General features: G+C 38.6%; 1 protein-coding gene across 1 annotated transcript in view; it reads left to right on the forward strand.

Annotated features, from left to right (window-relative positions):
* Window positions 1–27,232, forward strand: part of LOC123758842 (Ca[2+]-channel protein alpha[[1]] subunit D) — a 797,128-nt gene that overhangs the window by 125,141 nt on the left and 644,755 nt on the right. Inside the window, exon 12 of the mRNA XM_069338501.1 lies at window positions 10,109–10,202. Coding sequence (XP_069194602.1) covers window positions 10,109–10,202 — 94 coding nt within the window. The remainder of the gene's footprint in view (window positions 1–10,108; window positions 10,203–27,232) is intronic.

A 27,232-nucleotide genomic window follows, 5' to 3' on the forward strand; every position in this document is an offset into this window, starting at 1 on the left:
CTTCATGTAACGAAGAACATGCTTGTACACCTCTCAGGGGTGTCAAGTTATAGCATTATTCCCTCTGGTTAACATACAAGGGCTCCACCAGCTTTGCAGCACTGTTGAATGGGCTTCCCATAGGTTGAACACCCCCTAGGGGCCCTTAAAAACTCCGTCGGAGCTTGGATGCATCTTTCACATCCCATCTCGCCTTGTGTGAGACTGAAGATTGTTCGTTGCCCTTATTTCAGAGTGAGGGGTCACCTGTTTTGACTCTGTCATTCTGCCTGTTGGGGCAGGGACACCTATGACCCGGAGTCTTGTGAGACGTGTCCCCAGCTCATACTCCAATTTACCCGCTCTTCTTCTGAAGTTCTTAGGGGCCAGGTGGTATCTGCGTTGCATTGTCGATTTTGGTTGATTGCAATGCATTAAGTTGGTTGCCTGCTCGAATGCCCCAGGGCTGCCGCATTTTGGTTGAGTCGGACTTGGGGGGGGGGGTCTTGGTCACTTCATTGGTTCAGTCCACGCCCCTAAGTCCTTCCCCTGCCGTTATGGTTCCTCTGCTTCCCCCCCTTTCCTCCCCCCCCCCTTTTCCTTCCCCCCCCCCTTTTCCTCCCCCCCTCTTTTCCTCCCCCCCTTTTCCTCCCCCCCCCCTTTTCCTCCCCCCCTCCCCTGCTGCCAGCTGAACCCTATAGTCTGAGGGTTTCGGAGTCGGGGCGGGGTTTAGTTGGGTATGAGACTTGGGCGACTCTGGTTTCTGCCCCATTCATTGCATGGACTGAGGTCTTTGAGCCTGCTCCTCCTGTTGAGGCTTCTGGGCCTTACCAGCAAGCCCCTTCTTGTTGCCTTTCCCTTGGACTCTAAGTTGCCTTTCTTTTAGGGTGGTGGGCATGGAGGGCAGTTTTGCCCCGGGGCTTCTGTCGGGGGTTCCCTTGGCTATGGGGGGAGCCCGCTTACAGTTCTGGGGCTGTTTGCCCCTGCTTGGGCCTTGTGCTTTTTGGATGGGGGGAGGGGGTTCATCCTTCCTTCCCATTTGCTTTATTTTCCCAAATTTGCTGGCATGATTTTTGCTTTTCATCGCAGGATTCTCCTTTTCAACTTTTTTTTTGGTGGCCATTTTGCTTTTCGATGGGTGCTTCCCCACCTGGCCACCAGAGCAAGTGCTGCAGTTTGTTTATATGTGACTGCTGGCCGTGTGAGCTCACATTTTGGGGGCGTTTTTTTCACCTCTATTGGGAGTTTTTTATCCTCCCATTGCCATATCTCTATTTTATTCTTTCTTTAGGGGCTTCCTGCCCAGTTTGTTCCTTTGAAATTCAAGGAAATTCAACAGGGAAAAATTCTTTTGTCAGAAAAGGTGGTTACACAGAATATAGGAAAGGGCAAGAAGAATTTGTAGTTAACCCATGCAAAAGTGTCCAGAGAGAAAGTAACAATAAAAGCTGTTAAGGAAGTGACCAAGCAACAACAAGAATCTGAAAGACCTCGACCTACATCTTTCAGCAAAGAGTAAACACAATCTGTACTGCGAATTGCAACACAATCCAACAAAGCATGAACTGGGAATTTGCTAATAATATGCATGGAGTGTATGCAAATATGGCTATCAGGAAGAGCTAATGGAACATGTAAATATAAATGCGAGAAACTGCAGAAATATCCTAAATAGAGGTATGTGTCCCTCTGAAAATTACACATTTTTCCCACCCCAAAATTGTATAAAAATTCTCTAAACAAGAAGGAATGTTTTAACAGAGATTGCCCAGCATTTCATATCAAAGGAACCAGGTGAATAAAATCAAAAGAATATAATTATGAATACAGCAACACTCATACATACTAGGGTGATTTTTTAGTAAATGAAAAAGGAAAAGAATGGCAAGAAATGTCCAAACTCTACCATCAATTCAGTCAAATGCTTGACAGGACACAGACACTGTGGCACCCTGACCACAGCCACAGATATTAATACCAAGTAAAATACCCAGTACCTCCACAAATATGATAATATTGTATCTTGTAACTATTTGCCAACATAGAAGGAATCAAAACATGCAAATCAAAGAAAATCCACTTTTGAACTGGTTTCCGAAGTGAGGAAAATGCAATCTTCGCAGCTTTCACTGAAACTCACACAAAGGACTATTATGACAATGAGATATGGATACCAGAATTCAATCTTTTCAGATGTGATGGAAAACATAGACTGGTTGATACCTGGTTGATGGGGTTCTGGGAGTTCTTCTACTCCCCAAGCCTGGCCCGAGGCCAGGCTTGACTTGTGAGAGTTTGGTCCACTAGGCTGTTGCTTGGAGTGGCCCGCAGGCCCACATACCCACCACAGCCCGGTTGGTCTGACACTCCTTGGACGAATAAATCTAGTTTCCTCTTGAAGATGTCCACGGTTGTTCCGGCAATATTTCTTATGCTTGCTGGGAGGACATTAAACAACTGTGGACCTCTGATGTTTATATAGTGTTCTCTGATTGTGCCTATGGCACCCCCTGCTCTTCACTGGTTCTATTCTGCATTTTCTTCCATATCGTTCACTCCAGTACGTTGTTATTTTACTGTGTAGATTTGGTACTTGGCCCTCCAGTATCTTCCAGGTGTATATTATTTGATATCTCTCTCGTCTTCTTTCTAGTGAGTACATTTGGAGGGCTTTGAGAGGATCCCAGTAATTTAGGTGCTTTATTGCGTCTATGCGGGCCGTATAGACGTATAGACTACAGGGTGGGATCAGCCTGAACATCAAAGACACACTTATTTGCACAGAGCTGCTAAACACTACAAATGATATGGTGGAAGTGCTGATACTCAAAATAGAAATTTGAAATATGGAGATTGTCCTTGTATATAAATCACCAGATGCAAATCCTGAGCAATTTAAAGACTAACTTACAAAAAGAGATTACTGTTTAGAAAACCTCACAAATCCTGATGCAAACATCATCTTGCTTGGTGACTTCAATTTACGGTCTTAAAATGGAAAAATGTGGCAAATACAATTATACCAGAGAGAATCCCAGGAAGCAGTAAGTAAACAGTTAACCCAGATGACCTCTTGCACATGTGTGTGAGATTTGCCTTAAACCAGAAATACAGGTAGTGGAACCAACTAGGAAAGAAAACACCTTGGATCTTATTTTTACAAATAATAATGAACTGATTAGGGACATAATAATTACAAATACTTTTTACTCAGATCACACCCTAAGTGAAGTTCAAACATGCATGGGCAAACCTGTTCAGCCAGTCTCAAATCCAAGAAGACGAGAATTCAGCAAATTCAATTTCAAGAAAAAATGGATTAACTGGGAACAAATAAACCAAGTCCTCACATCAATATGCTGGGAAAGACAGCTAGATAATGCAAACTTAAACCAGTGCCTTGAGAAAATAGGCACAATAACACAAGAAATATGTGCAAGTGACATACCAATAAGGAGAAAGAGAAAAACATGCAAACTGGAATGAAAAGATTGTTCTCTCTGTTGGTGATGAAAACAAATTGCAGAACATTTTAAATGCTCAACTCTATCCCCAAAACAACAAAGAAGGCTATGAAGAGAAATATAAATGAATGAGCTAAAGTTGAGCTGCTACAGGCTGCTTCCTGGGGAATTGTGTGTGTGAAAATTGGGATTAAGGACTTGCCTGAAGCACTATGTGTGCTAGTGGCTGTACAAGAATGTAAGAACTCTTGTACTGTATATATATATATATATATATATATATAAATAGATAAATAAATAAAAAGTTGCAAGATTCATATAAAATCAAGGAGAAGTAAAGAGTGCAAAAGGCCATAAGCAAAATAGAGAGCAATCCAAAATACTTTTTATCCTATGCAAAATCTAGAAAAAAATGCATCTTGCATTAAGCCTTTGTGCAAGGGTGATGGGACCTTTACAAATGACAGCAAATAAATCAGTGAAATACTGAGGTTACAGTATTAACTGTTTTTAGTGAACTCCTGAACACATTGTAGATCAATGATCCTAACGAATTCTTTATGAATTTGATACCACCATCGAACCATATATCAGATGTGGCCTAACCTCACTTGACTTTGAAGTATCAATCTGATGCACTCAGCACCAGGCCCAGACTCCTGGAATTCTATAATCATCAAGAATTGCAAAAAAAAAAAAAAAAAACTATCACAGGCCCTAAACATCTTTTGGAGTCTGAGCCTAGATACTGGTGTTATTCCTGATATACTTGAAACAGCAGAGATTGTGCCACTTTACAAATGAGGCAGTAAAGCTGGTGCACCAAATTATAGACCAATAGCTCTAACATTGCATATCATAAAATTTTTGTTATGATAAGTAAGATTACAAAACACATGGAATCAGAGTGTCTACACAACTCCCTGGGCAGCATGGGTTCAGAACAGGGCGCTTCTGCCTCTCGCAATTGCTAGACCACTATCCTGCAATCTCTATTTATCTATATAATTTACTGTCCTTCAATCAGGATGATAAACTAATAATCATAAATGTATGCAATCCTCTGCCATACAACACATGGACAAAGGAGGAGCTGGATAATAAACGACAGGGCCTCATAATAATAATGAGAGAGATTATAGCAAGAGTGGATAAAGATAGATAACAACTGTTGGTAGTCGATGACTTCAACTTGAAATCCATAGACTAGGAGATAATAACAAGATAATAAAACAAGATAATATCCATAAAAATACAAGTAAAATAAAATAGGTTAATTGTGTATACAAACAACTAGGTGCAAGATGTGTGTTGTGGTAAGCTGATCCTGGATCATGGTTACAAGATTATAACTCACAAGACCAGTGTAGTAGTTACATATATAACTGCATAAAGTGTAACTAAAGCAGAAACACTGTATTTTATTTTTCTAAGGATATAATATACATGTCACTAATAGGAGCACCATATTTTTTAGCATAGTGATGTTCTGCACATTTAGCTATACAGTATAAATTCCTCAAATTACACTATCGAGTAATATTTCTGCAAGAAAAGTAGTAAAAAACCATTCAGATATATTGAAATAATTATGTAAAAATATGTTTGTGGCAACTTCCTCTCCATGGAGCTGCCTGGGCAAGCAGTACCACCAGGGGACAAATCACTCAGCACTTGTGAATTGTCAAACTTCATCACTCCAATACAGCAAAAGTTACGTAAAATTTGTATTTTTCCTGTGGTTAGGAAACGCTTTTTAACAATATATGAAAGAAAAAAATTTGGGAGAATAATTTTTTCTGAGGGGAGCCCCTTTGGCTCCCTGGAGCTATCAGGCTATCAGGCAATTCATTATACCAGGGCATTAGTCATAGTTCAGCCTACCTGGGACCACGAGCCAGAACCTGCCTCTCTCAAAAGCACAGGGAGCAATGGCCCTGGAAAACCCCCATGTGGTTGTTTTTTTTTTCTTATCTGCCATCGACCGGGGTCAGGCACCCAGAAAGGTAGGCATAACAAAACAGACCCCACCTGGTAAGAAAATTGCAACACCCTCCAATCCCAAGAAAACAAGCTAACAAGCAAACGTTACACTCCCTCGTTATGTCGCTCGTTCAAACAGCCAAGCCCTGAAACCCGTGCTGGCGACCTAGCCATTCCAGTTTATCGGCTAATGCAATCCAGGGCGGTCGTCATCGCTGTCTTCGATTTCTCTGCAGGACACCACTCTGCCTGAGTGGTGTCCTCTGCTTTGCATGGTGTGGTGGTCAAGTGTACCTGAAGTGTACCGGAGCTGCATGTGCTTAGGGCGACCCTCCCTAAGTACCCTGAACCCTTGTGTGCTAGGGTTCTCTTCCCTGGTGCATTCGAGAAACCATTTCCGTAGGGTTTTTGCTGCTCAGCATTTACCTGGCCCTTGAGGCCAGCTGGGGTTCCGTGGCCCTTGTTTGGTCTTGGATAGTGAGTGGTAATGTGCTGATTGGGGCATCAAGGTGTTGTGCACCCTGCCTACCTACTACGTGGCGGCCGGTTCCTGTTTCCTCTGAGGACATTGAACTTTTGCGTTTTTTTTTCTTTGTTTTTGTTTTCCTTGCCTGGTGGGGGTTTGCCTTGTGTGGCTATAGTTCCACTTATTATATTTTGGTGGCCCTTGCTAGGCCCCTGTGATTGTACATGTCGCAGGGGTTTCAGTGTTTGATTTCCCTCATGTTAGCTTTGAGTCTTAACCAGTTAGCAACACCTTGCCCGGGCTTCCCGTAGCAGTCAGCCTACAGGCTCTGGAAAACACTGTCAGGGCTCGGTTGACCTATGGATGCATCTTCTAAGTTCCAGCCCGCCTCATGTGGGTTTGAAGGTTGCTATGTGCCTTTGTCTCAGGCTGACAGTCACCACTTTTGCCTCCATCATGCTGCCTCTTGGGTCAACAACACCTTTGACTCTGGGGTGTTGAGTCGACTCTGGGGACCCAGAGTCTTGAGTTGTTCATGTTGCTTGTTTAGAGATCCATGTTGCATGCTAGGTTTAGGTTGCTGCAATGCGCTAGATTGGTTTCACACCCGAATGCCCCGCGGCTGCCTCGCGGCTGACCCGCTTTGGTGACAGGTACCCGAACCTGGGGGGGAGTTAGTCTCTTCGACTATGGTTCAGTCCGCCCTCCCTGGTCCTTCCTCTGTTGTTCATTCTGCACCCTCCCCCTTCCTGCTTCCGGCTCCTAAACATCTGAGGGTTTCAGAGTAGGGGTATGGGTTGAGTTGATGATGAGACTCGGGCAGCTTCGTGGGCTGCCCTGTTCAGGTTGGGAACGGAGGCATTCAAGCAGTTTCCTCCTGCTGAGGCTTCTGGGTCCCATCTGCAGGCCCCCCTTCTTTTCAGCCTTTCCCCTGGACTCTGTCTTTTCTTCAGGGATAGAGGGTATGGGAGAACAAGTCTGCTCTGGGTCCCGACATGGAGGATCCCGGGGCTGGGGTGGAGTTGACCTGGGGGACCTTTTAACCCCTTTTGGGTGTTGGTGCCCTCTTTGCGGGGCTTGTCGTTGCAAAGGGAAGGAATTTTCTTACACCTCTCCTTCCCTGTATGAGTATGATTTGGGGGTCGGCTCCTCCCTCAGTTTAGTTTCAGGTTTCCTTGGGTTCCTCAGCTCCATCATTCTAGAGGTTTTCTACCTCTCGAATCTCACCTAAAGAGGTTCGGGAGGGTCCTGCTGCATACCTCCTGCGAGACCGGGATTGCGCCTCGATGATAGAACCGTCCTTGTTTGAGTTGGATTCTTTTTCCTCGTATTGGGTGCGTTTGGAGGTTCCGGACTCTTCCTGGCTGGCAGACTGCCCATTCTTTTTGTTGGGGGGCGTGGCATGGGTTTTGTCGGACTTGCACGCTTGATTGGCAAGGAACTTGTACCACTTCCCCAAGGTCTAGCTGTTGCTTCGAGTTGTAGCTCGGTTAGAGTCCTACCAAATAAAAGTATGCAATGCGTTATAATCTGGAAGAAAATGAGGTTGAAGCAGTTGAAAAGCCTGATTTCAGGAGAGGTCATTATGGGGAACTCAGACATTTCTTTAAGGAATTTTACTGGAAAGACTTGCTGTTAGGACATAAAGAAATGAGATGTATGTCAAGTTTTGTGAAGTATATGATAAAGACAAAATTTTTTATACCAAAACAGAGATGCTAAACTAGGAGACAGGATTGGTTCAATAGAAGTTGCGAGAGGGCCAGAGACCAAAAGGCACAAAAATGGAATCAATATAAGAAAAAAGTGTCAGCAATGAAATGGTGCATTGTAATGTTCAGTTTTGTTGAAGCCTCTATTACTTGTTTTTGGGGGTTGATGGTTACCCTCCCTCCTTCTCTCTTAAGTTATCAGTGGTATTTTTACCACCTTCGGACAACTCATGGCTTTCCAGAATTTACTTGACCATTGGATTGGGTTTCGGCATTCTTGCCTTCCTCTTACTTTTGGATTTCTCATTCTCTTGAGTGTTGTTTATTCAAGGTTGCAATTTTGATATATGTTTTCCAAAAATTGCATCAGTGAGCTTATTTCTCTCTGCCAAGAGATTCCTCTCTTTACATTTAGCAGTGTCTCTCATTTTAGTTAGGGATGAATCTGCCACCTTCCAGAGAATCACTTTGTCATTGATGCTTGGATTTTACAGTTGTACAGTTCATCGTACAACCTTATATGTGTTTATATAATGCTGCATTATCTGAATGGCATTATTAGAGCTTGGTAATCTGAATTCTGGTAACCCACATCTTTGGGTAATCTGACTGAATTCATGATCATTATTTGCATGTAAATGGCAGGTGTAAATAGGTAAGCCATGCGATTGCAGAGATGAATGGTGGGAATGTGCAGGTAAAGAAAAATTTGAATTTATTCAGTTTTGGACATTCTTGATAAGAAATAAGTCAAATGTTCTGCTAATTAAAATAAGGGTGGCAACCCCATAATGATTTGAATTATCGAGTGTACACAGTACTTGGGCTTGTTGTTGGATGGAGGCTATCTATGTTAACCCTAGGTCCTTGATTTCTTGTTCCAAGGCTCAGCTTAACCGAGTCATCAATCAGATTGCTCAGTTCAGCTGGCTTTATGTTTATCTGCGTACTGATGATGTGTTGTAATTCGCTGTGTTTGTGGCCTTCTTGGCTAATATCTAAGCTTGAGGATTTTGGGTGATCCAGCAGTGTATTGATCTCTCGCACTACTTATTGATTGATCTATATTGCGTGATGCTTGGGTGATTGATGCACTGCTGATGTTTTTCTGCCTCCTCCTCCTCCTCCCACAGGTAAGCTCTTTAACGTCTTTATTTTGGCTTACGATATTGTGCTCTTTTTTCCAGCAAAGCCCTTCTTTGAGATGTCATTGGGTATAAGCTCTGGAAAGCTATTGACTGGGCCAGATCAGAAATAAAGCATTGAATTTAATGAAATGCCCCTTTCTGTGTGGTTCCTCAGTAGCTTCCCATTCATTCCCTGTTGCCCCATTCCTTCCCTGTTGCCCCATTCCTGTGGGGTTTGGGTGAGGAGGGTGGGGAACCAAGATCTAAAGTGGCAGAAGTCTGGTGAGGTTTTTCAAGGGTTATACACTCACTGCAAACTATGATTTATCTTGGTTCTTATTTTTTTTTTTAAGAACAGTGGTTTATTTTGTTTCACCTGTGATTTTCTTGGTTTTGGATCTTTAATACTGGTGACTGAAGCTCCCTGAGAGCTACTGAGCAATTGCACAGAAAAGATAATTTCATTACTCTCTATGCTTAATTTATATATACATTTCTTAATCGTTTTGCGTATCTTATTTTTTTGCTACATTAGATCTGTCTGTCTGCGATTGTAGCTTCATAAAGTTGTAGTTATGAGCGTTCATGCTTTTTTCCTTCCATAATCATATCTGCAAACAGTATTTCAGTCAACATAAAAAATTAAATTGTTTCTGATGCTATCAATAAAATATTTTTGATTATTCATTATCTATGAAATTCTGTTATTGTTTATCATCACTGCTATAATCACCAGCACTTACCAGTTTCACCTTCATCAGCCTTTCTTGTCTTGTATCCCTCTTAAGATGATTGCATGATGCATTCTCATGACAACTGTAGCTTGTTGAAGCTAAAGTTGCTGCTGCAGCTTTGAGCTAATACAGTGTCATGGTTATGGACATATTTGTGAGCCTCTGTTTGGTCTCCAGCTGTTCACTGTGTTAAATTGCCCTGCAAGACCTCTAGGAATGATTTGCATGTTTCTAATACAGTATTATTTATTATTTTACCCTTCTTGCATATCATACAAAATATCATTTGTGTCCTTACCGTAGAAATTATATTTACTCAGTAAATGTTCAACCCATTTACATGTTGCTCTGGATAGTTACATTGATGTTTATACAATGGAATATGAGTACAGTATGTACCAAAATTTGTGAAACACATTCATTGGAAATGTAGTTGTAGATATCACAAAACATGGTTAATTTTCCCTTTTAAGTGTATGTATATCTCAAAGATTTATATAGATTCTCAATGTAAGTACAGATATAAAAATTATTTATATGCATATCAAGAAACCCTCCCATTTCATCATCTTGATTCTGAACTGTAGCAAAAAAATCCTCTAACACAGCTTTAAGACTAGCTCATAACCCATTTTCTTTACAGCTAAAGCTGTAGAGGTTGATGCTGATAAAGGTGATGACAACGATGATGCGCAGCAGCCGTCATGGTGGCAGAGAAAGAAAAAAGGATTTGACCGGTAGGTTTGCATGCTAAATTTTTCATGTGAGGCATGTTCTTAAAGTATGATAGTTAAAGTCAAGAAGACAATTCCATTAAATGTTGTTCTAAATTTAATATCTAAATTTAGTTTTTATGGTACTAATGGCAAGATCATAAATTTACTTCTCATGAAATTTACAGAAATTTAATTTCTGTAACATAAAAAAAAACTCCTGTGATAGGAAGTCATAGTTTTAAACCTACCTAAAGCTCAAATGAATTTGAAACCTTACTTAAAAAAGTCTGGTATTTCATTATGTGATAAAAGCAATGAGAGGCTCCTACAGTAAGGATCTCCAACTCATCAGAAAAAGTTAACTGTACACCTATTTAAATAATATTTTGATTTTAAGTTGTGTGCTCCCATTTCTCATTTAATGTGCATTATTATTTAAGAAAATAATAATGTGGGTTTCAGTACAGTGAACTACAGTAGTAGTTCACTGTAATTACTGAACTTTTGTTACAGCTACACAGCTACATTTTTAAAGATTTGATTGACATAGGATGACCTTTTAGTTTTAAGGATTTATTGAAGCTCTTTCCTTTATTGTCATTAAGAAGGTTAATTACTTGAATTATGTTATTCCTTTTTGATTAACTGTTATAACACCATAAAATTCATACAGATTTAGTGTCTAAATAATTAAAGAGATGTGATTTAATATATTTAATCACCTATATGAAATACTTGTTTATATGTTTTACTTAGGAGATAAAGTATATTTGCAACATATAATACTTATCATTGAATACATTTTGTAACCACATTTTTAACCCTTAAATTGCGCAAATTGTATATATACAATTTGAATAAATGTCGCTGAACTATGCACAATATATATATATATATATATATATATATATATATATATATATATATATATATATATATATATATATATATATATATATACATACATATATATATACATATATATATATATATATACATATATATATACATATATATATATATATATATATATATATATATATATATATATATATATATATATATATATATATATATATATATATATATATATATATATATATATATATATATATATATATATACATACATATATATATACATATATATATATATATACATATATATATACATATATATATATATATATATATATATATATATATATATATATATATATATATATATATATATATATATATATATATATATATATATATATATATATATATATATGCATGCAAAGAAGCCTGAACGGTCTCCAGGCATATATGCAACTGAAAACTCGCACCCCAGAAGTGACTCAAACCCATACTGCCAGAAGCAATGCATCTGATGTACAGGATCCCTTAACCACTCAACCAACACAACCAGACAAAAGAGGATGGTAGCCAAGGCTAATTCCTATTCCCCCACATAATAGGGAGTGAAGTAATGCACTCTGTTGGTAATCTTGGGCATGGTATTTTATCAAATCACCTCATTCTTTGGGGCACATGCGAGGAACACAAATGCGAACAACCCTGGAAAAGCTGCAATGACATGCCACTAAGTGGCTCCCAGAACTGAAGGACAAGAGCTATGAGGAGAGGTTAGAGGCATTAAATATGCAAAAACTAGAAGATAGAAGAAAAAGAGGTGATATGATCACTACATACAAAATAGTAACAGGAATCTATAAAATTGATAGGGAAGATTTCCTGAGATCTGGAACTTCAAGAACAAGAGGTCATAGATTTAAACTCACGAAACAAAGCTGCCAGAGAAATATAAGAAAATTCACTTTTGTAAACAGAGTGGTATAAGGTTGGAACAAGTTTGGTGAGAAGGTGGTGGAAGCCAAAACTCTCAGTAATTTCAAAGTGTTATCTGACAAAGAGTGCTGGGGAGATGGGACACCACGAGTGTAGCTCTCATCCTGTAACTACACTTAGGTAATTACTCAGTACTTTGGAAGTAAGTAATAACTTACGAAGTAGTCCATGGTACACAGTACGACTTCGCTCTCGTTGCATCAGGTACAGATAGATTTTCGCTTCTGTTTCTTCGTTCTGTGTACTTGCAAATAACGCACTCACATACACCCTTGGATTTAGTACTTGTAGCTGGTATGTAGCCAAGCTTGTAAACATAAGGTAGTATTCAAAAGATTATAGGAAAAGATCAATTTGTAAGGTAGTCTTGAAAAGATCGCTTTGATCCCACACAGGAAGAGATTCAGACACCCTCGAAGAGTGTTTGTCAATCTACAAGAGATTCAGGCATTCTTGAGAAGAGATTCAGCCAGCCTCAAAGAGTGTCATGCAATCTGGAAGAGATTCAGGTATTCTTGAAAATATCTATGGAAAACACCACCATGGAAGCTGCTAATACTGTTCATCTATGCTACTTAAATCAGATGCATCATCACTGTATGCAGAAAACAATTCATCTATGTATAATCTATATAAATTGGAGATGGCATAGGTGGGCAAGTGTGGCGCTCAGAGCTTCAACTGGATACGCTTGTTGTATCGTCCTCATAGGTGCTGTATCACTTGCATCCGACCTTTGTGTTAGTCCTTAATTGTGCCTAGCTTCACCTATATCATGACCCTTATGTTCTTCAAACAATAAGGTTTGAATTTCACCGACAGTGCAATCTTTCAACACCGCGTCAGAAAGGTGTTTGGGAGCAAGAGGTGCGTGTGCTACCCATGGTTGCTCACTCAGTACTAACCCAGCCAGCAGCCCTAAGGCATTCTGGGAATTTTTTCCAAGATGGCTGCCTCTCACTGGAGGTCCTAAGAGTCCATTTCGTACACAACCAACCGCGCACACATTTTGAATGGGTACGAAAAAATAAAAAAAAAGTTTTCTTGGTTGGCACAGTTTCCCACTGACCAAGTTTTCTCTGTTGGCGGGTGGTGTCAGAGGAGGCAGGTGGTGTCATTAGCGGAAGTTGTTGTCAGAGGAAGCAGGTGGTGTCGTTGGTGGAAGTTGCTGTTAGAAAAGATTGGTGGTGTCATTGGTGGAAGTTGTTGTCAGAGGAAGCAGGTGGTGTCAGTGGTGAAAGTTGTTGTCAGGGAAGGCAGATGGTATCAGTGGTGGAAGTAAAATACAAAACAAAATAACAAATATTTATTCAGGTAAAGTTCATACATACAAGGTGAAATACAAAAGTTGATGGATTTATAGATAGAGCTAGTACATACAATGCCTAAAGCCACTATTACGCAAAGCGTTTCGGGCAGGAAAAACACTAAGATTAAAACTTAATAATATCTTAGATAAAAGTATAAATTGTGTTGAGAAAAATCAGAAAAAAATTAATAAAAGGGGGGGGGGGGAACATGTCAGAAAAAAAGCAAAAATACAATTTGGTCAACAAACAGCATTGTTTAAAATCGTAGACATGGGTTGACATTTAGGGGTGAGGTAGGTTACATTGAGTTAATTAGGTGGTATTTAGTTTTTATCTTCAACTGGTTGCGAGAGGTAGTCTTTAACATAATTGGGATGGTCATTCCACATTCGAGGTCCCTTGATTTGTAAAGCATTTCTAGTTTGACTAAGTTGTACTCTTGGAATGTCAAATAGGTATTTGTTTCTGGTGTGGTGCTCATGGGATTTGTTACAACCTTCTAGGAAGCTTTTAAGGTCAGGATTGACATTACAGTTCAGCGTTTTATATATATAAAATACACATGAGAGGATGTGCAGTGACTTAATATCTAACATATTCAGAGATTTGAGTAAGGGTACCGAGTGATGTCTGGGGCCAGAGTTAGATATTGTCCTAATAGCAGCTTTGTGTTGAGTAATTAGAGAACGTAAATGATTTTGGATAGTAGAACCCCAAGCACAAATACCATAGTTGAGGTAAGGATAGATGAGAGAGTAATAGAGTGTCACCAGGGCAGGGCGAGGTACATAATATCTGATCTTAGAAAGAATGCCAACAGTTTTTTAAACTTCTTTTGATATATTTAGAATGTGTCCCTGGAAATTCAGCTTTCGGTCAATGAGAATGCCAAGGAATTTGCCATCTACTTTGTTACAAATTTGGGTATTGTTAGTCCTGAGATTTATTTGATTTGAGGATTTATTGCCAAACAAAATATAGAAAGTTTTGTCAATATTGAGGGTGAGTTTGTTGGCCGTTAGCCAGTGATGGATTTTATTTAGCTCAGTATTCACTGTGACATTTAGAGCAAGGGGGTCAGAACTGGAGTAAATGTAGGTCGTGTCATCAGCAAATAGAATTGGTTTGAGATGTTGGGAGGCATTTAGGAGGTCATTAATGTAGATGAGAAAGAGGAGAGGGCCAAGTATGCTTCCCTGGGGAACACCAATGTTGATGGGTAGGGTGGGAGAAATTGAATTATTCACAGATACATATTGGAGCCTGTCAGTAAGGTAAGACTTTAGGTACTGTAGGGAGTGACCTCTGACTCCATAATGTTGTAATTTAAGAAGAAGGTTTTGGTGATTGACAGTGTCAAAATCCTTACGCAGATCCACAAATAACCCAATAGGGAACTCATTTTTATCAAGAGCTGCATGTATCAAGTTAATCATACAAATAAGTGCATCATTAGTGCTTTTTTTGGGTGTGAAGCCATATTGAGAAGAGCTAAGTATATTGTGTTTTGCTAGATAAGAGTAAAGCTGCTTGGAGATAAGTTTTTCAAATATTTTAGACAAGTTTGGCAGAACTGATATAGGTCTGAAGTTGTTAACATCAGTGGGATCACCACATTTGTGAACAGGGGTTACTCTTGCTTTTTTTAGAATATCTGGAAAGGCTTGGCGTTCAAGTGACTTGTGGAGTTCAAGTGACTTATTGAAGAGCAATGCAATGGCAGGAGCTAAAAATCTAGAGGCTTTTTTGTAAATAAGAGTTGTTATCTCCTCAAGAACACTAGACTTGGTTTTAAGGGAAAGAATTATGTCAGTAACATCAGTGGAATTAGTAGGCATTAGGTACAGAGACTGTAGATTATTATTTAAAATCTTCTTTGATCCCAATATTTGTGAAATTGTGCTCCATGTTTTCTTAATGTTGCCCTTTGTGTGGGTAAATTTATCTTCGTAGTATTTAATTTTGGCTCTCCTAATTATCTTAGATAGCAATGATGAGTAATTCTTTGAAAATTCTTTGGAGACCATTCCTAACCTATACTTCTTCTCAAGGTCATGTTTGTCAGAAAAGCTCTTCTTCTTCTCAAGTAGTTGTGAGAAAAGGCTGATGTCAGAGTGGAAGTTGTTTTCAGAAAAGACTGGTGGTGGAAGTTGTCAGAAAAGACTGGTGGTGTCAGTGGTGGAAGTAGTTATGAGAGGCAGATGGTGTCAGTGTTGGAACTTGTTGTGAAGGGAAGAAGGGGGAGGAAGTTGTTGTCAGGAGAGGCAGGTGGAGTCTGTGGTGGAAGTTGTTGTCAGGGGATGCAGGTGGAGTCTGTGGTGGAAGTTGTCAAAAGAGGCAGGTGGTGTCAGTGGTGGAAGTTGTCAAAAGAGGCAGGTGGTGTCAGTGGTGGAAGTTGTTAAGAGGCATGTGGTGTCAGTGTTGGAAGCTGTCTGGGGAGGCAGGTAGTGTTAATGGTGTCAGGGAAGGCAGGTGGTGTCAATGGTAGAAGTTGTCAAAGGAGGCAGGTAGTGTTAATGGTGTCAGGGAAAGCAAGTAGTGTCAATGGTGGAAGTTGTCAGGAGAGGCAAGTAGTGAAAGTTGTTGTCAGGGTAGGCAGTTGGTGTTAGTAGTGAATGTCACTGAAGGCAGGCAGTTGTCAGAAGGCATGTGGTGTCAGTTGTCAGGGTAGGCAGGTAGTGATAGTGATGTCAGGGAAGGCAAATGGTGTCAGTGGTGGAAGTTGTCAGGAGAGGCAGGTTGTGTAGTAGGGAGTGTCTGGAAAGGGTGGGTGGTCTTAGAGGTGAGTAGAGAGGCGTCCACCACATGGCTGCTTTGGCCACAGTTATCAGCTGACTGCACCACATGGCTGCTGCCTCAACACTTCACTCACTCACGGCTTTTCACAAAATTAGCTGAGAAAAATTTTACCATTTCTGTTGTTTGTAACACATCGCTCTATCATATTCCGTAGTCAAAATGAAGAATTCATAATAAATGATTTTGTCAGTGGTGAGGGGGATGTATTAGGGGGGGTGGGGAGGCAGCTAGTCTCTACACAGTCAACATTTGTACTCATTAACCCTTGCACTGCTCACCTATTTTCGGCAAAAACATCTTGGTGCAATTGTCAAGGACATATTTTTGTTATTTTTACAAATGTTCAGGTAAATTTAATGTCAAAATGTTTCCAAAGTCAACTATTTCCATTTCAAAACACAAATAGTAATGAAAACATTAAAAAACATTAAAATATAGCCAAATTAAAAAACAAAAAGCACAACTCTCTGAGCACCTAAAGGCGCTTTGCGCAGTGCAGTGGTTAAGAATGAGTACAAATTGCACTTACAGGTATATGTACATTACTTTGTGTATTCCTGATTCATATTAATAAACTTTTGTATTTAATTTTCTTCTTTGCTAGATGTATCTGAGTATGTAATTGTTGATACAAAACAATCTGTATACCATGATAAAAAAAATAATAAAAAATAATAAAAATAAATGTTTATTCAGGTAAGGTACATACATACAAGAGATTTTACAAAAATTGATAGATTTATAGATATAGCTAGTACATACAATGCCTAAAGCCACTATTACGCAAAGCGTTTCGGGCAGGAAAAACATTAATGACTAAAACTTAATACTAATTGAGTATAAAGAATAAAATGTGTTGAGTACAAATAAAAATAAAAATAAAAAAGGGGGGAACATGGCTGAAAAAGCAGCACAAATACAATTAGGTCGACAAACAGCGTTGTTTGAAAAAACATACATGAGTTGACAATAGAGGGGCCTGACCTAACCTGGCCTGGCCCGAGACCTAGTTTGGCCTGGCCCAAGACCTGGATTGGCCTGGCTTGAAACCTGGTCTGGTCTGATGCCTGATCTGGCCCAAGGCCTGGCACAATGGCTGGTCGGGCATGGCCTGGCATGGTCTGGTCTAAGGCCTGGTCTGGCCTGGTCTTGCCTAAGGCCTTATCTGGCCTAAGGCCTAGTCTGGCCTGGTCTTGCCTAAGGCCTGATCTGGCCTAAGGCCTGATCTGGCCTGAGGCTTGCCAATCTGGCCACCACCCCTTTTCCCTACTACCGACCTGCTACAACCCCCCCTCCCTTCCCCGCACCTGACCACCAGCAACCACCAGCCAACCACCGGCGGCCCGCCAACCGCCCCCTCCTCTTGTAAGTTTGCTGAAAATTCAGTGATTTCTCTTGTCCGGATTTATTAACCACCGTGCTGCGCCGAGTTTATTGTGAAATTCTCCCAGTGCGCATGAAATAAAGTGTTCGCAAAAAAATTCTTTTTTCTTCGTAAAATGATAAACTCCCTTCGCTGAACATGTCTATGTAAAAATAAATACCAAATTCCACTTACTTTGGCTGTGAGGACGAGGACAAGGTGCGCTGTGACGTCATCAGGGCCTGGTCGCCCGTGCATGAATCGCCCAGACACGGTCGCGCGGGCCATTCAAGCACCGGGTGTTGCCACATATATATTTTAAATTATTTGTTCTATGTATTTCCAATGCGGTTTTATTTGTTTTTTTATCGTATATGATGTATATTTGTGTCCTTTACAATATGAATACAGTAGAACGTTCATAATGTTCCATAGAACTTTGATACATGTGTCAGTAATGCGTCCACAAAGAAAGAGATTCAGCTAGCCTCAAAGAGTGTTCGTCAGTCAGGAAGAGTTTCAGGTATTCTTGAAAATATCTATGGAAAAACCCACCATGGAAGCCTCTAACACTGTTCATCTATGCTACTTGTATCAGATGTATCATCACTGAATGCAGTAAGCGAATTCATCTATGTATCATCTAAATAAATTGGAGATAGCATAGGATTGCAAGGGTGGCGCTCAGAGCTACAACTGAATACGCTTGCTGTATCGTCCTCAAAGGTGCTGTATAACTTGCATCCGACCTTTGTGTTGGGTCCTTATTGTGCCTAGCTTCACCAATATTATGACCCTTATGTTCTTCAAACAATAAGGTTTGAATTTCACCGACAGAGCATTATCTTTCAACACTGCGTCAGACAGGTGTTTGGGAGCCAGAGGCACGTGCGCCACCCATGGTTGCTCATTCAGTACTAACCCACCCAGCAGCCCTAGGGCATTCTGGGAATTTTTTCCAAGATGACTTCCTCTTACTGGCGGTCCTAAGAGTCCATTTCATACACAACCAACCTCGCACACATTTAGAGTGGGTACGGAAAAATAAAAAGGCGTTTTCTTGGTTGGCACAGTTTCCTGCCGACCGAGAATACTCGGCTGGCGCAGTTAAGTGGTTAATGCTCATGTATATAACTTTTTATACCAATTTGTTTGTAAGTGATTGTTCTATCAAATGTTATAATAAAAATGAAGAATTCATAATAAATGAATTTATATGAATATTTATATCAAAACTGATACAGTTGGCTTATGGAAAGCCAGGCTATTACATCATCATACTTGCGGCCACCAATAATAGCCACATAGTTATGAATTTGATATGGAATTGTTCACTAGTAATGGTTCTATCATGTGCCCAGTTCAAAATGATAAATACATAACAAATAGATTGTCTGTGATTTGTTTTTTGTTGATAGTGGGTGTAGGACTTCTGTTCTTTTCACATGGAGGGAAGGGACAGCCTTGGGCTGACGGGTAGAATGAATTGGCCTCGCCCCATATAGTTTGTTAAAGTGAGGACACACTGTACTTATTTACAGCTTTCTAGTGAATGTTGTTTCTTCACTGTTGTTATACACTGTTGAGCTAAATTGACAATTATGAATTAAACAATTGTCCAACCCATTCCCTGTTCAAAAGTTAAACCAAAAAGTCCCTAATTTCATCCTCATAGTTTTCTACCTTGTACTTCAAACTCACACTGTATCTTATACTATCCATTTCCCAAAAATTAGTACTTAAGACATATATCCTTTCCAGTGTAATCGCTTCTGTTAACTTACATTGTAGTTATTTGTTGATATAAAACCTTGCTACAGTGTACCTTCTCATCTAACCTGATATGTTAGATTAAGGACCTCCCCAAAACACTATGCGTGTTAGTGGCTTTGCATGAATGTAAAAATACTAGTCCTATGTAATCTCACCAACCCACTGTATTCTTGCAAATAAAATAATTATTATGATTATTATAGCTGGCGGGAGATTTGAAAGATGGGTTTCCCAGTAAAGCCCCTTCCTTACAGAAGTAATAATGGAATCAAGATGAAAGATCATAGTATTACAGGGTTTGCAGCATGCAGAGGGGTAGCGAGACCCACATGCCATAACATTTTATTTATTAAAATTTTATTTACCTGAATTTGCTAGCCATATGCTAGCCATATGCTGTATTGTGACTACCAATTTTTGTCAACTACCATTCAAGCTGTCATTGCAATCAATCTTATATTGTTTCTGCTGTATTGTGCCTACCAATTTGTTGTCAACTACCATTTTAAGCTGTTATTGCAATCAATCATAGCTACCTATGTGCTTTAACCACTGCACTGCGCAAAGCGCCTTTAGGCGCTCAGAGAGTTGTGCTTTTTGTTTTTTAATTTGGCTATATTTTAATGTTTTTTAATGTTTTCATTACTATTTGTGTTTTGAAATGGAAATATTTGACTTTGGAAACATTTTGACATTAAATTTACCTGAACATTTGTAAAAATAACAAAAATATGTCCTTGTCAATTGCACCAAGACGTTTTTGCCGAAAATAGGTGAGCAGTGCAAGGGTTAATATACTGTACCTATAATTTTCTCTCATCTTCTTTTTTTTTCATTCCATGTAATCTGTTATAATTTTTTTGTCTATAAATTTTGCAAGTATTTACCTCCTTAAAATTTTCTTAGATTAAGGACCTGCCCGAAACGCTGCGCGTGCTAGTGGCTTTACAAGACTGTAATTACCATATTTGTATCCTCACATTCCTTATGTACATTCTTGTATATGCATAAATAAATAAATAAATAAATAAATAAATAAATAAATAAATAAATTTACCTGAGGGCCACTAATACTCTAGTGGCCTTGATGAGGACAGGAAGCCAGTGGCTTGCTAAAAGTCCCCCCCCCCCCATTTGCCCAGATTATTTTTTCCAGCTGGATTTTACAATTTAACAGTTTTGGCAGGTAGGCAGTTCCATGGGTTAATAAAAAACTGTCAGTGAAAAAGCATCTCCTGTTTTCAGTGCTACATTGTGGCTTGTTGAGCTTGAAACCGTTGCTCCTTGTTTGTGTTACATCTGACCTTTTGAAGAAATTGAATTGATCAACATCCTGAAAATTGTTCAGTATTTTAAAAGTTGCGATGAGATCAGCCATATCATGCCTGGTTTGCAGTGTTGTTAGCCCTGTGGTCCTCAACCATTCCTGGTATGAAAGTTGACTAAGACTGGCTAATGACTTGTATGTTCCTGCAGTGTTCAGTAGACCTATGTTAAATTTTTGTAAAGTTTCTTAGTTTAATTGTTTACCTAGTCACTTGAATGACATTATATAGGCTAATACAGTGGGTAGATATTTTTTTGTGTGTGTGCCTAAAATTTGAAGGCTTCATGCTTAGTATGTAATTAATTATTTTGATTAAAATCAGGTCCTAATCTTTGATTTAAATGTTGGTTAAATTTGTAGCATTTACTGTAAAGTAACTTTATAGCTAGAAATTGCACTGTAGATACAGGAGGAAAGAGCTTCATAAGTAATAAATGAAAAAATAATTATTTTGTTGTTAATAACATTTTCATTCTTAATGTTAGATGTGATTGAGTAGTCATTAACAGAGTATTTTTGTCTCCCCTTAATAGCTTCGTGAAAGGGACAATAGGGTGTGTACCATTTAAAGGGTAAACTATTGTGCCCCTGCCATAGCATGACCCTCTACCACACATGCAGGACACATGCACATTGTCACATGACCTGTGCACATATATATATATATACTCACATGCACATTGCAAACTGACACAGTACTGTATGTATTCCTGTGCTGATGCTTAACTTTCTCAATATATTTGTGTCAGTGATCCTATTTACCGACACATAAAATATTTATATATATGCTGATATTCTGTATTTTTATCTTTTTATCATATGTTGTCATATAAATTAAAAGTTTGCCCCGATGCCAGGGTTATATAGGTCATGGATGTTCCATTAGAGAAGTTCAAAACTGGAGTTGCAAGGCAGTACTTGTCTATCATATAATTTTCTCTGCCATTAAATATATTTGTGTGTATGTATTTGCTCAATAGTCCCAATTGCTAAATAGGCAAAGTTTCTGTTAAACTTCTTTAATATCTATCTAAAGTACTTCGTAAACTTTAAAATATTAATAAATAAATTCATGTACCTGTACATAACACGACACGATAATTAATATTTAACCTAAAGTTGCCTAAATTCTTTAAAACTATTATATCTTACCCTTGCCAAATTATGTCTGGTTCGGTTTCTTTTAGTATGAGGTATCACTTATGAAATTCAATGTAAACTTAATATTCAGCCACCTGACTTCTACTTAATTTTAGCAAAAAGTAAGTGCAAACTGCCTATTTGACAAAGTAAGCTTCACCAATTAGGCTTAATATGTTGTTATATTTCTATCAGAATTTTTGCCATGGAATTATTGTTTTAGATTTAGCTACTCAGAACGAAATGTCCATGTAGCATGGGCTATAGTGATTCCATAGGCCATGGAGTTGGTTATATTTTGCTAAAGGTGAGTATATGAGAAAAATGTAGGAGGATTGATAAGAATTATAAAATATGATCTGGGTACTTCCAAGCACACACCATAGACATCATGTTACATCATGTTACTGTGATTACTTTATGCACTGATTATATGACTGATGTAGGTCAATCCATGCCTGGAGTAAAGTATTTAAATTTTGTGAATCATAGGTATATGCAGTAATTAGTTTTTTTTTTTGGAACGGGAAGCCAGTGTAATTACTGAAGTGTAATTACCCAAATGTAGTTACAGGATGAGAGCTATGCTTGTGGTGTTACTTCTTCACAGCACTTTGTCATATAATGCTTTTAACTACTGAGGAATTTGGCTTCCATCATCTTCTCACTAACTTGTTCCAACGGTCTACCACTCTGTTTGTGAAAGGGACTTTTCTTATATTTCTTCAGTAGCTTTGTTTAGTTAGTTTAAATCTGTGACTTCTTGTTCTTGAAGGTCCAGGTCTCAGGAATTCTTCCCTATCAATTTTGTTGATTCCTCTTACTGTTTTGTACCTAGTAATCATACCGCTTTTTTTTCTTCTGTCTTCAAGTTTTGGCATATTTAATGCCTATAACCTCTCTTTGTAGCTCTTGTCTTTCAGTTCTGAGAGCCATCTAACTACTGTATATTTTGGGTTTGGTCTCACAAACATCATAAACAATTTCTTTAGTATTTCACCATCTTTTAATTTTTTCTGAAATGGGAAAGTGTAGCATAGGCGTCTCACACAATGTTCTTTTCATGGTCCTCATGTGATAACTCTAAATTCTAAAACAACTCCTAAATCTCTTTCTTATCAAAACTTTTTAAAGCTTTTCACATAATTTGTAAGCTGTGCATGGTCTATTTTCTCCTATTCCGCATTCCATAAGATGACATTTATTCACAATAAATTCCATTTTTCCAAAGTGGTGCTCCATACATTTAATTTGTCGAGGTCTTCTTGAAGTTGTCTAAATTTCTTATCTTCCCTAGTATCTTAGCATCACCAAACATGATCATATAATTCTGTATTCCTTCTGGTAGGTCGTTTATGTAGACAATGAACATTACCAGTGCAAGAACTGAACCCTGTGGTACTCCTCTCATGACATTTCTCCAGTCTGATACATTACTCTGATTACTGCCTTCATTTTTCTGAATGTTAGAAAAATTTTCATCCATATTAGAAGCCTCCTTGTCACTCCTCCAGTATCTAATTACCTAGTGTAGTTATAGGATAAGAGCTACCTACGCTCATAGTGTTCATTCTTCCCAATGCTCTTTGTCAATTAATGCTTTGAAACTACTGACAGTTATGGCCTCCACCACCTTCTCATTGTTTCAATCGTTTACCACTCTATATGCAAAAGAAAACTTTCTGATATTTGTTTGGCACCTTTGTTTCTTTAACTTGAATTTGTGTTCTCTTGTTCTTAAAGTTGCTGGTTTCAGGAATTCCTCTTTGTCAGTTTGGTTGATTCGTGTTATTATTTTGTAAGTGGTGATCATATCACCTCTTGGTGATATGATTGTATGATTGGTACCATGGCATCATACAGTTGACACATGACTTTTGTTAGGCCAAAGCTAGAATATGCAGCGGTTGTGTAGTGCCCATATCTTAAGAAGCACATCAACAAACTGGAAAAGGTGCAAAGACATGCTACTAAGTGGCTCCCAGAACTGAAGGGCAAGAGACACGGGAATAGATTAGAGGCATTAAATATGCCAAAACGGTAATGATGATGATGGTAATTTTGGGCATAGTATTTTATGCTCAAGATTACCATCAGAGTGCCGGCGGGATGATGGAGAATTAGCCTTGGCTACCATCATCTTTTGTCCGGTCGTGATAATCAAGTGGTTAAGGTGTCCTGTACACCAGATGCAGTGCTCCTGGCAGTATGGGTTCGAGTCACTTCTGGAGTGTGAGTTTTCAGTTGCATATATGCCTGGGGACCATTCAGGCTTGTTTATATATATATATATATATATATATATATATATATATATATATATATATATATATATATATATATATAGATATATAGATATATATATATATATATATATATATATATATATATATATATATATATATATATATATATATATATATAGATATATATAGATATATATAGATATATATATATATATATATATATATATATATATATATATATATATATATATATATATATATATATATATATATATATATATATATATATACATATATATATATATATATATACTGTATTGCCATATAATACATTGATATATTGCCACTGGCCTGCATAGTGTTTCAGGCAAGTCCTTAATCTTAATATTCCCTGGAATACGACCCCGCCAAATCATTTAACAACCAGGTACCGATTTTACTGTTGAGTAAACTGAGTCTACAGTTAAGGATTTTCGCCCAGTAAATCCTCCCCGGCCAGGATACGAACCCAGGCCAAAGCGCTTGCGAAATGCCAGGCGAGCACCTTACCACTATGCCACGGGGACTCTGACAAGCTGCCGACTTCCTGTCCTTGTTGAGGCTACTAGTATTAGTGGCCCTTAGGTAAATTGCATAAATCTCTGGTCTGCCCCCATTTGAATTACTTTGGAGAACCCATCTTCAGAAGGACGTAGCTGCTCTGGTGAAAGTGCAACACTGGGCAACAAAAATTATTCCAGAGATTCCATTTCAAGAGTCAACTCTTGTACCAGGAACAGTTGAGGGCCACAGGGCTAACAACACTACTAACCAAGCATGACAGAGCTGATCTCATTGAAACTTTTAAAATACTAAACAGTTTGGAGGATGTTGATCTGGACATTTTATTCAAAAGGTCAGATGTAACACAAACAAGGGGGCAACAGTTTCGCGTTCAACATGCCACAATATATGACTGAGAACAGGATATGCTTTTTTATCCCTCAGGCTTATAAACCCATGGAACTGCCTACCTGCCAAAGCCATAAATACCACAACTATGTTAAATTTTAAAATCCAACTGGGAAAAATCATAAGGGCAAATGTGGGGACCTTCGACATGCCGCTGGCTTTCTGTCCTTGTTGAAGCCACTAAGAGTTTTGTAGTAAATTCAGGTATCAATAATCATGATTTATCTTTACCTGCTTTTACAATAATTTTTCTTATGATCATTATAAGGCCCTTTCTTTTGTCATCAAGCTCTTCTTTAGTACAGTACCTGTATTGCTTGCTGGTGGACGGTAATGATTATTTATCACTCTGACTGCAAATCTCCAGTGCCATTATGTCTATTTCTCAGTGGTTGTCAAGTATCAATTCTCCTGCCTTTAGTCGTTCCTTTACCAGGATTGCAAAACTTCCACCTTTTCTTATGTGTCTTTCACATCTCCAAATAGCATAGCCCCTTGGGAATACCACCTCATTTAGATGCTTATCCACCAGTTTTGTCTCTGTTAGTGCAACAATATGAAAAATCTTAAGCTGTATTATATTATTTAACTCCAGTATTTTTTTTACCTTACCCCATCTATGTTGGTATACACAATTTTCAGTTACATGTTCTCTCCTCCTTTACCCTTCACGCTTCTTTTCTCTAGCAAGTTTGTTTATTTACTGTCATATACCATCTCACTGGCTTCCCGATCCCTATCACCTTATAGAAAAATCTCAGTGTTCAATGTAATGAAGCGAAATTTTCTGGGTGAGCCTCGGAGGTTCCCTGAAGCTATCCGAACTACTATGTGCTATATTAGTTTGGGTCATCAGTCACAGGAGTAATTATGCCTACCAGGAACCACGAACCAGAACCTGGTCTCCTCAGAGAGGCGCAGGGAGCAATGGCTTATGAGCACTCTACATTTAAAGTATGTAATGGCCATCGACCTGGGAGGGCACCTAGAAAGATAGGCGAAACAAAACAGACCACAATCTGGTGAAAATTGCGACCTACGTCCAAACATAGCAAAAGAACTCCCCCACAAAGAAAACAAACAAGCAACACTTCATCTAACTAGCACTCCCTCTCGTTAGTGCTAACCTTCCCCCAAATGGGAGGGAGGGGGGAGCTGGTTCAGGTGACCACTCTAGTTCTTGAACGATGAAGACAATTGACCGGAGGGAGGGAGAGTGTCAGGAAGCCTCCAGGGCTCACCCAGAAAATGGTGTTTCATTAAATTCAACCCTGGTTTTCTGTGGGAAACTTCGTCGGCTCCCTGAAGTTAACTACTCTGCAGATAAGTAAAAAATAGGGACTTTCCCGGGAGGTGGCAGCACTGCTGGTCTCAAGTCGAAGAGGCTGATGGCCTTGACAGTCTCCCCAATGCAACACAAGGCTAGATAGGGCCCAGGACGTTCATGAGATACCTGAAGGCCAAGACCCTGTTCGACCTCCAAAACCCCATGCCCAAATATCCACCAAATACATATTACCAATCATGCTCTTGTAATTATAGCCCGCAACATGCCTAGGTGCAAGAAATAAACAAAAATAAAAAATATTTTCCTCCTATAAAAGTGTTCATTTGCATTCTCTCACCACGGGAAAAAAATTGTAGGTGGCATATTATTGGCCACAATAGGGCGAGGAAGTCTGGTAAAATGTAGATGTTGACAGAGCAAGCATCTGAGGTGGTCAGGTATGCCCGAGCTGACAGGTGGGAATTGCCACAAAGATACTATTACCTAATTATTTCAGTGTTTCTGATTGATTTTTTCCTTGTTTTTTTTTGCAGTAATATTATTCAATAGTGTGTAATGTGATATATTTATATAATAAAATGTGTGAATCGTCGCTAAACTCAAAATTATGGTGTGCATATTAGTGATTAAATTTTTATGTTCATAAAACAATAAACAAATAGTTTTGCTGTTATTACACTATATACACAGGTTATATATATATATATATATATATATATATATATATATATATATATATATATATATATATATATATGTATATATATATATATATATATATATATATATATATATATATATATATATATATATATATATATATATATATATATATATATATATATATATATATATCTGCATGTTTTGTTCACTATAACAAACCACTAAGTTGGTATGGTTAGTCAAAACAATGAGGAGTGGCAGCCACACACCAGCCAGCCAATGCCACCTTCTTCCCTCCTTCAACAACAGCTCACTCGCCAACATTCCTCCTCCCACCA

This window comes from Procambarus clarkii, chromosome 1, assembly GCF_040958095.1.
Source record: "Procambarus clarkii isolate CNS0578487 chromosome 1, FALCON_Pclarkii_2.0, whole genome shotgun sequence".
NCBI lineage: Eukaryota > Metazoa > Arthropoda > Malacostraca > Decapoda > Cambaridae > Procambarus > Procambarus clarkii.